The following is an 11,341-nucleotide window of genomic DNA, read 5'->3' on the forward strand; positions in this document are numbered from 1 at the left end:
GAATAAACACAATTCTAATCATGTTTTATTGAAACGAAACACTGCTTTCTCCACTTTTTGTTTCTGTAATAAAACTATATGTAGGCTATGTACTGGCATGCAGCTGTCTGATCCAGTGTGAATGACATATGAGTGGCTCCCCCTTGTGTCTGTACTGATTACTGCAATACAAACTGTAAGGAAAGTTGAAAATAACATTTCATATTGTTATATCAAGATTTATAGTTGTATTATTACGATCCCAACCATAGAAACAATAATCCAATATTATTAGTTGATTTGAATGTTGTATAATGTGTATTTTTTTTTCATATGTTTTATTAATTTAACAGCTGGCATCTGTAACTGTGAGGGGATGAGGACACCAGGAAAGTTAGTCCCCATTTAAGGTCAAACACTCTTTTTCATGAAACCATGAGAAAACTGACATCAGATCTGTCAATTCATTTTGACAACTTCAACGTTTGATCAGCTTCAGTAGAAAAGAAAGTACCGTAATATCAGTATTGGCCTTCAGTGGCTTCATCCAGTTGTCATTACCTTTTTAAAAGCAGAAGAAGGGGCCATCTCTGCTCCACTCAGCGTCTTCAGGAGGAACATGGGCCACGAGGAAGCATTCATCCTGAAACCTAAACACAAGGTCAGATTTATTCAAATGCAAAGAGTATTCTTCATACGAAGCTAAATGGTCAACTGTTTGCCAAAACAGCCGTCAATGGGCACAACGCCAGACTTATTTGAATCGCTGACCAAATCAGAGATGATCAAAGGTCTGGACCCAGACAAGCTCTGCTCAGGTTGAAACTGGGCTTCACCATGCTTCACCAAGGACATGAATGTACTAATTAAAATGATAAAGGTGTAAATTGTCCCACCCAGACAGGTGCAACAAAACAAATAGGAGGGTGCTGTGTCTCACTTTGCGTATTCCGTACTTACACTTGCTATTTCGAGTGCATAAGTGTGTTCACAATCAGAAGTATGACAAAATGCAGAGCACTAAGTACCCGGATGTTGTGCTCAAAACGGTCAAAACGTTGAGTGTAGAAAGCTAGACACTTCTCAACAGTCGCACTCTTTGCTACGTAGCGGAACGGGAGGGCCCTCCAACCTATTTCAAACTTTTGAAAATGGCGGGCGAGGAAGCTGCAGCGGTTGTGATTGAAACGGCGAACACGGAACTATAAAATTTAAGTTATACATGTGTTCTTTTCCCTAAGTACCACTATACTGTAGTGGAATAGAAGCCATTATTGGGTTAATTTATCCGTGTTGATTGAATTACTGCCGATACGGCGTGATGTCTGTGGCTGACTATCACCAGCGGATCAACCGAGCTCCGGGTGAGTGCACAACAGCCGTGTGCTATTTGAGACAACACTACCCTGTCAAAATTCATGCACTACACAAGTAAGTACATGGTGTGCACAGTGTACTAAATGGAAGTATACTAATGGAAGTATCCGAATTGAGACACAGCGTGGAGCCTTTTTCACAGCCGACATTTTGACTTGTCACATTAGGAAAAAATCACAGGTTTTACTAAGAACATTAACAATGGCTCTGTACTATTCAAGTGTCCCAGTAAGCCATGACAGTGTGACAGCACAACACCAGGACCCTAAAACTGAAGCAGCAAAATAGAAATCAGCCACCATTAGTTTTATTATTTACACCTGTGCTTTGTGTTAGTGTAAAGTGTTAGTGTATTTTCCTGAGAGGAAATATATCTTAATGTAGAATTTGTGCACTTTTCTACAAGAGGGAAATATTCTGTGTCTTAACAAGAAGTTTGGCGAGACCCGGAGAGACCCTGTGAATGCTTCATCTCTCTACAGTTGCAGGGAGGTTTTGGTATTACCATGTCTGATGTCTTGCATTAAAATGCTTAAAGACAGTCCCAGAAAGTGTGGTTCTTGTACAACCCACTACACATCTATCACATTTTGAGTAAGATATTTGTTTGAGACATTGTTAAAGTATTTAAATACTTCTCCTCTCAAACAAACTCAAGTCTTTTAAAAATAGACACCTCTTATAGACAAATAGCAGTTTAAAGACACTCACCCAGCGGTGGCTGCAGCATGTCTCCGTTCCTTTCACAGGTTCCAATTGGTTGGATGTCTAACGAGTCGACCAGTCTCCAGAAGTCGTTGGTGTTGTCACTTCCATCCAGACGCAGGCGTAGACGAGTACCCATCATGCCCATCACCGTTGCAATGCACACGGAGTTGGAGTTTCGAGGGTCCCGCGCCTCAAGTTTCATACCTGCTTTAAAGTCATTGGAGGGGGGGACTCTGGACTGCAGAGGGACACACAGGGACCTTCAGTCACTGTCACGTATTGTGAGGACACTTATGACTGGACGACCCATCACAATTTACTCTGGACTTGGTCTTTATTGTGTCAGATCACTTTACTGGTTTCCCAGTTAGAAGGATTTATATAACCTGATTATATATAATTATATATATATATATTATAGAGTACTATTAGATTAGATACTGTATTATTGCACACTGGGACTTCAAATTAATTTACAGTAAGTTAAGAATAAAGCTGGTGATATTCTTCATAAATCATACTCAGCCCATGTGTTCCTACTGAAGATGTAAAGCTTTAAAAAAAACGACAATCATTTCCTAAAAAAGCTGTGTGCTAACAGGAGTAAATAAACTATTTGTTTGGGAATATTTTCAGCGATGGCTTTACAGCACCAGTTTATTTTACTATATTTAAAAATAAACTTCCATGCCCATGTTCATCATAATGAAGAAACATGTAAATCACTACAACAGTGTGGCTTATTGATGTGTTTTAGTTTCTGGACAACAATGGAGCTCTGTGGCTCAGATGAATACGCTACTGTATATCAGGCTTTAGCTTTAGTTGGTTTGTGTTTTGTTGCTTTTGGTTTTTGTTGACAATTAGAAAAATATACAGTATAATATCACCAGACTTATCCTTTAAACAACACATTTAACTAAACAACCTCTATTTAAAATATACAGTATAATATCACCAGACTTATCCTTTAAACACCTTTAACTAAACAACCCCTATTCACTAAACATGAAGCATGCTCATCCTGACTCTGAGTCATAACAGACTGTATTTAACAACATTAAAACATACAATCATTTAATAAAACAATATAAGGGGGATGAGTGAAATGTGACCTTAATAATCATGTAGTTACCTGTTTGAAGGAAGTAGGCGAGGCAGCAGTGGAGGATGTTTCTCTCAGGTAATCTTCCCATCTGAACGGTTCTATAGCAACAAGAGAGACAAACTGATTACTGAACGACTGTTGGAGGAAAGAAGAGAGAAAACACCATAAAACTCTCTGGTTTTATATTTTATACATCTTAAACCTACAATTACTGTTTGTGTTTGCCACGTGGGGGCAGCGGAGACGAGCTGTGAACTCAACACCGACATGTTGCTATGCTAACGTCAAAGCTAACGGTCGTGTATTAACCGTTCTCTAAATACCTCCATGGTATTAACGCTAGCGTAACTAGCTAGACCAGGGGTCTCTTAGCAACCTGCGGCTCCGGAGCCACATGCGACTCTTTAGCTCGATCCTCTCCAGTAGCTCCCTGTGGATTTGTTTTTTTTTAATTAGTGGAAATTAATAACAGTTTTTTTGTTCACATTTTCATTTGTATTTATCATTGTTGTAGTCTATGGTACGACGGAGTATTAGGGCCACGTTGAGGACAAATAAATAAATCTGAGATTTCGAGAATAAAGTCATAATATTATGAGAATAAAGTCATAATATTATGAGAATAAAGTCATAGGTTTATGAAAAAAAGTCGTAGTATTATGAGGATAAAGTAATAATATAAAGTGGTAACTTTACCTGTCATTTTCTTTTTTTCTCGTAAATTTATAACTTTATTCTGTAAATCTCAGATGTTTTTCTCTCAATGTGGCCCTAATACTCTGTAGTACATTATCTCTTTGGCCCTCACTGCATTAGACTTATATACTATATACATAGACTATAAACTGTGTTACCTTCATCACAATGCTCAGATGTTTTGCGGCTCCAGACAGATCTCTTTTGACAGTAAAGGTTGCTGACCCCTGACCGAGCTAACTGTAGCTAAACAGTCATTGAGCTAACGTTCGCTTTGCCGTTGCTATGGTGAACTTGCTAGCAAACGGTTCCATCACTATTTTACCTCTGTTTATGTGTCTCTACTGTGGTCTACTGGAGGAAATAGTTGTCTCTGTAGCTGCTAAATGCTCCACTAGCTAGCCAGCTAGTCGCTAACTGTACCGGTGTCTTCTTCTTCTACGGTTTTACTGGTGTTGGATCAATTAATCAATTAATCAATTAATGTTCATCAATAAATTAATGTTTTTTAATTACAACATACTCATGTTTGTTTTAATATACTTTGATGCTAACTTGCAAAATTATACAAAATTGGCAATTATTGCTCGTTGATGTCATTTATTTAAAAAAATAAATGTAATAGAAAATAATGGCAGCAGTGACTCCAAATCGTTCCCATTATATTAGCCTACTGCACTGGACACCATGTGGTGGAAGAAGTAGCCTAGTAGGAGTAGTAATACCATAGTCTAAAAATACTCCATTACAAGTAAAAGTCTAATTGAAAATGTTACTTAAGTTAAAGTGCATAAGTATTACCAGCAAAATGTATAAAAAATAACATTTCTCATTATGCAGAATGACTCCGTTCAAAGTGATTATTATAGAATATTATTTTATTCTGTTTTCATCACTAAAGAATACATGGAGGAGCATTTTAATGTTGTAGTCCAATTTTAGATACTTATATATATATATATATATATATATATATATATATATATATATTACTAGATGGATAAGTAGATAGTACTGCCTTATAATATAAGCATTTTTTGTGGAAATTAACTAGTAACTATAAGTGTCAAATAAATGTAGTGGAGTAAAAAGTACCATATTTCCCTTTGCGTTGTAGTGGAGTAGAAGTAGGCTATAAAGTAGCAGAAAATGGAAATATTCAAGTAAAGTACAATTATGTCAAAATTGTACAGTACTTGAGTAAATGTAGGTATTTACATTACTGCACATAGCAGGCCTACACACCTCTTTATATTGGGTGTTAGTGTGTCTTCCATTTTCTTACAATATTTTCATTATTTTTTTTTTCAATAGCTTTCATGTAATGTGACGCAGTAACTCCATAAAACTATTGCTTTTATTTTTATAAAGAACATTATAAGGTATAGGCCTTTAGCCACAAAGCAGTAACTGAAATCTCAGCCTATTACTACACTCAGACTTATTAAAATAAATCATACCTACATCAATTGTTTGGATGTACAATGGATTGCAGCCCATGTCCATTTTATGCTCAAATCTGCACAGTTTAGCAAGTTTAGAAGTACTCCAATAAATGATGATGAGATGAAGGTAATCTTAGCTCAAGAACTTGCTAAAACCTTCTGAAAACACATCTTAACATGTAACTTATGAGTGATTTTGTTAACCCACCCAAGAAATGACTGAAAAAGACAACACTGTTAATGTAAGCACTGACACAGAAGTGGCTGGATTTGAAAAAGCTATATTAACTCAAAAAGTTTGAGAGCGTTAATGAAAGGATCAACAATGTATGGAGATAAAAAGCCAGAGATCAGAGCTGCCAACCATTAGATTTGTCGAGGGGAGATCCTGCTGTGATGCTGCTTCGTCTCTCTTTCTCCTCTTTTTGATCTGAAATCAAAAGATGATTGATCTGCTCATCAGAACGTGGGAGCTACTGATATACAGACTGTAATTACTGTGAGAAGGAAGACATAAAACCTGCAACTGGGGAAAAAAATGAACACCAAAAATTCAAATTAGGTGCTAGGAAGCATCAGTGAGCATTTTGATCTTTCTGTGTTTGTTTCGTGATCAAATTTGTGTTGTAGCCTATTAGTATATTTGAGAATCAGACATGAAAACAGCAGTGTGAAGGCCTACTGTACCTCGGTGTGGTGTTCGGCCCATGATGACCACAGTTGGAGGTGAAGTCAGACAGGCTGTTAGTTCACAGACACTGCAGAGGAGACAGAAAATACCAGAATACACAGCGTTATTAAGGAGGTTTCATGTGATATTTCACAGCATTACAAGTACAAGGATGTCAACTATTAAATTAATTACCAACTATTTTAATAATCGATTGATCAATTTGAGTAATTTTTCAAGTAAAATTTCTCTGATTCCAGTTTCTTAAATGTGAATATTTTCTGATTTCTTTACTCCTCTATGACAGTAAACTGAATATCTTTGAGTTGTGGACAAAACAAGACAATTGAGGACGTCATCTTAGGCTTTGGGAAACGCTGATCGTCATTTTTCACCGTTTTCTGACATTTTATAGACCAAATATAATCGATTAATCAAGAAAATAATCAACAGATTAATTGACAACAAAAATAATCTTTAGTTGCAGCCCATTATAAAGTTACATGCAAAATTCATTGCACTTTTTCCATTAAGACCAAGAGAGTGGATCACATCACTCCAGTCCTCAGATCTTTACACCGGCTCCCTGTGTGTCAAATCGTTTATTTTAAAATACTGCTGTTGGTTTATAAAGCACTGAATGGTTTAGGGACACAATAAATGTATGATCTGCTGCTTGGTTATGAATCATCAGATGGTCTGGGACAGGTCTGGGAGGTCAACTCCCAGAAAGCTCTCAGTTCTTATAAATCAAGGCTTAAGACTTCTCTGTTTGCCACTGCCATTTATTACATTCAATTTGGTACCATTTATTAATATCTTGCATTGCACTGTAACTATACTGTAATTTATATTCTCCTGTTTAGTCTGTTTTCTTCTATTTCATCTTATTTGTATCTTTAATTTTACTCTTTTAAATCCTATTTAACTTTTTATATTGTCTTGTTTCTTTATATCTTGTCTAATGTCTTTTATGTCTTATATAAAGCAATTTGAGTTGCCTTTTTTGTACTTTAATATTGAACAGTGGTAATATATTTTTGTTTCAAAAGTTTAAGTCTGATGATATTTTTCTTATTGTCAACAAATCCAATGAAAAGACCAAAACCAACAATTGATTGATGTTCATTGTTGTTGTTCGAAAACAAGTAAAAACGCAATGAGCCACACTGCTGAACTTACACGTTCCTTCAATACCACAAACAAACACTCTGTAGTTTATTCTCAGTCAATCCTACTATCTAATTATTCACTAGAGCACCAAATGTGTATTAATCCACAGCTGAAAATAATAATCCCCAACAAATACACTATTTATTCCTGTTTGAGTAACAGTGTCTTGGCCAGCTGTGAAAATGACTTTTTAAAGATGTTTGTCTGCAGTAGGAACAAATGGGCTTCAGGCAGAGAGCTGCAGACAGAGTAGGAAAGTCAGAAAGTACTGAGAGGCGGACTAACATATTGTGTTTTTGTTTTTTTCATGGGAATGGCTGACAGTAAGAAAAACAAGATAAAATCACTATCAAAACCAATCTTCCATCTAAATAGTCTGTAATTTAGGTAATAGTTATTATTATTTTATCTGATTGCATTAACATAATCCTGTGATTTAATCCGTCATTCACAACTTGGATATAAACAGATAATATTCTATAATTCATTGACATTTCTTTGCACTTAAAAAATACAGCAGTCATGAAGTATGCATTGAATCCCAATAAAACATTTAAATGTGCTTAATAAATAATGATCACACTGCATGAACACAACCAACATGCTAAATTGGGGGATTTGAAATAAAAAAGTAGTTACAAGTCCAAGAGTTTGCAGCTTTGCTACACGACTAACATTTACTCCTGATGCACTGTACAAATTATTAATACGATAAAGTTGTTACCACACTGTTTACGCCGAAAATCTGGCCCAAACATCCAGCTTTACAAACACTTGGAGCATAATCCCTTCACAGTCCGTACATAGTGATGACTCAAAAATGAAGCAGAAAAATAATTCATGGTACCACAGCATCAAAACAAGTGATACACTCCAAATGAAATCCAGAAATTCAAAGGTTAAAATCCCTCCAGAAGCCAAACAATGTCTGCTTTTCCTTGTGCTTAAAAAATCTCAGCATCTGCAATGTATTGTGGCTGACCCTCCCTCTGAAGACCCCTCTGCCTCTGCAGCGAATCCCATTGAGTCACAAGAAGCCATAAAGATTCCTAGCTGCCATAAAAAGCCATTAAGACGTGTGGACGCTGGACGTCTGCTGGCCCACATGAAAAGGATTCCAGCTCTGCTCTTCACTCAGCTGCAGACTGGTTCAGTGTTTGCTCTGGTCTGCCCCTCTCGCTCAACAGGGTCAGACAAAAAACGCACGGCAGACCAGGAAGCACTTAATTTTTACAACCCCCATTGCCACTAAGTCACCCGCTTATCTGGGATCAGTGTAATGTTCACAAACCTGAACAGTGAGGAGATCTGAGAAATGAGCCGAGACCTGGTTTCAGGAGGGGTTGTAACTTATTTCTTGACAGGAGGAGCTGTCAAAGTGTTTTACTGAGAGGACTTTTTCCACTTATGTGAGACTTAACTCAAAGATGTTCTTGTTATAATGATGCCGAATGTGAAAACAATAATGTAATGCATATGTTTAGACAGGCATTTTACTTATATTTGATGCTCACACAAACAAAACAAAAGTATAATTATAAAATTTCACCTGAAGTTACATGAAAGACATAATGTCACAGTATAATACAGCACCAAAGCTAATGATTAATTTCATTACCAAATCAATAACCAGTTGATTACTTTTACACTGAATGAATTATTCAAGTCTATAAAATGTCAAGACATTTGTGAAAAAGGCAGATCACAGAGCCCAAGGTGACAGGTTCAAATTCATTGTTTCGTACAACCAACAGCTCCAAAATGTAAAAAATGTAAAGAATTATTATTGACAGTATACATTTATGGTAAAATAACTCAAATAAAGTTTACTTTGTTGAGATGTCTCCAAATAGCTTATTTTGTACCCAAGGATATTCACATTCAATCACCTAAGTCAAAGAAAAGCAGCTGAACAATTGATTAACCGATTAGCCAATTGACATAATTGACAACTATTTTGCTAATCAATTCATAATTAATCACCAAAGTGCCACATATTTGCTGGTTCTAGCCTCTCAGATTTTTTTTTTTGCATTTCATTGTTTTATGTGATCTTTGGGTTTTGTAAATGTCACTTTTGGCTTTAGGAAATTGTGAAGACATTTTATAGACCGAAATATTAATCGATTAATTGAGAAAATTATTTAGATTAATGAATAATAACTGAGAACCTGGAACTATAGGTAATATTTGACATTCTTGCTTTAAAAAGATTGATGGATTATCAAATTTACAATGATATAAAACAGAGGAAAGCAGAAAAAAAAAACCATTGACAAACATTTTGACATTTGAGCAGCATTTGTGCTTGGTAAAATAACTTGATGATTGAAATGATTGTCAAAATAGTTTCTGATTGATTAATCAACCAATCAGCTCTATTTGATAGCCTACTACATTACATTTGCAATTAATTTAAATCATAAAGTGATTGACAATGTGAGTGGGTTTTATTTTACAACAATGAGATCAACCTTGAAATCCAGAGTGAAACTCTCCTTCTAGAGGTAATATTTGAGATTTAAAATGAAGTGAAATGAAATGTAAAAATATATTTTTTTATCAAATTTATAATGATATAAAACAGAGGAAAAGCAGCAAATTCTCACATTTGAGCAGCATGTTTATGCTTGATAAATATACCTGAAATGATAATTGATTGATTTATTATATTACATTTGCATTGCATTTAAATCACAAAGACTTAATAAAAAGGTTCAATGCTGCCTTTAAGGAGATATGACCCTTTTTTAAAATTTGATAGCAATGAGATGAACCTTGAAGTCCAGAGTGAAACTCTCGTCCTATAGGTAATATTTGAGATTCTTGCTTTAAAATGAAGTGAAATGAAATGTAAAAAAATTTATCAATTATTAAATTTACAATGATATAAAAACAGAGGAAAGCAGCAAATTCTCCCATTTGAGCAGCATTTTTGCTTGATAAATATACCTTAGACTTAATAAATGCTTCCTTTAAAGAGATATAACCCTTTTTTTAAATGTGCTAACAATGAGATGAACCTTGAAGTCCAGACTGAACTGTCCTCTCAGCCTGGCCTGGTGTTTTCTCCCTCACTATAAAAGGATCACATTACTGCCTGGAGGCTGAGTCGCTGCAGGGCGGCACCTCCAGGGACGGTGGGAACTTACAAACATGCTTTCATATCCTAATAACAAACTTTCATTATAGCTACAGAATATTTTACATTTAAACAAATTGTATTGATATACCGACACATTTCGGTTATATACATCCCACCTCTGTGGCTTCAGGTTGCATGTGTGTGTGTTTGATTGATGAATATTGTCTTTAGGTGTCGGAGGGGAAACACTGAATCAGCAGGAGATGAAATTAAATTGTAGGAAAAGTCTGTGACGCATTTTCATTCTGGTCCCATGCAGTTAGTGGGCGGGACAGTGACCCTTATTATTATTATTCTACAGGCTAAACAAACAGCGCTAACGTTACGTTACACCAGCAGGCTGTAGCATCATAAAGGTGTAGTTATAGCTGCAGACAGACAGAGTTAAAAACCCTCTGCAGGAATAAACAGAGAGAATGTAGCCACTGAACGCACCGAGCTGCTGCTGCTGCTGCTGCACTGGAGATACATACAGTATATATAAACACGCTCTGCTGTCTGTCTCTGCAGGGACAAAACAGCTGCAAACATCACCGCGTTTCATCACAAACCAGAGAGAAAGCCGCCACACTGCAGCACACGAGAGTAATAATGAGACAGGAGCCGTACCAACCTATTTGAAGCGGGTATTTTGACGGGAGATTCCTCACTTTCTAGCAGATGCAAGCCGCCATATTCGCTGCAGCTCCGCGCATGTCCACCACGTAGTGCTCACATTCAGCTTTCTCTAACCGAAGGGTCACAAAACAACCTGACAGACAGACAGACAGGAGAGGAGAGGAGAGGGGAAATTATTAATTAGTCGTTTTATTGAGACGGATATTGTTTCATGTTGGGTTGTAATAATAAACTGCAAGTGGTGTGGGAACGAAAATATGAACATTGAATGTGTTTTTTCCTGTTTCTAATGCAGGAGGAGGTGATGAGGAGGTGATGAGGAGGTGATGAGGATGAGACACTGCAGACACTGGATGGGTCACATTGATGTGAGTTACTGAGAATGAAGGAATGTTTTGTTATAATGATGCCAAATGTGAAAA

General features: G+C 36.3%; 1 protein-coding gene across 3 annotated transcripts in view; it reads right to left on the minus strand.

Annotated features, from left to right (window-relative positions):
- Positions 1-11,070, minus strand: part of scml2 (Scm polycomb group protein like 2) — a 30,800-nt gene extending 19,730 nt beyond the window's left edge. For 2 of the 3 annotated variants that reach the window (XM_074619597.1, XM_074619588.1), the window contains exons 1-6: positions 10,915-11,070; positions 6,001-6,071; positions 5,678-5,743; positions 3,200-3,270; positions 2,068-2,302; positions 541-629 (exon numbers count right to left, since the gene is read on the minus strand). In XM_074619597.1, the coding sequence (XP_074475698.1) occupies positions 541-629; positions 2,068-2,302; positions 3,200-3,270; positions 5,678-5,743; positions 6,001-6,022 (483 nt within the window). In that variant the 5' untranslated portion in view covers positions 6,023-6,071; positions 10,915-11,070. Of the gene's footprint in view, positions 1-540; positions 630-2,067; positions 2,303-3,199; positions 3,271-3,378; positions 3,440-5,677; positions 5,744-6,000; positions 6,072-10,914 lie in introns of those variants that run through there. The other variant, XM_074619606.1, reaches the window with a different exon arrangement.
- Between the last annotated feature and the right edge of the window lie 271 nt (positions 11,071-11,341).

This window comes from Sebastes fasciatus, chromosome 2 (genome assembly GCF_043250625.1).
Source record: "Sebastes fasciatus isolate fSebFas1 chromosome 2, fSebFas1.pri, whole genome shotgun sequence".
Classification (NCBI taxonomy): domain Eukaryota; kingdom Metazoa; phylum Chordata; class Actinopteri; order Perciformes; family Sebastidae; genus Sebastes; species Sebastes fasciatus.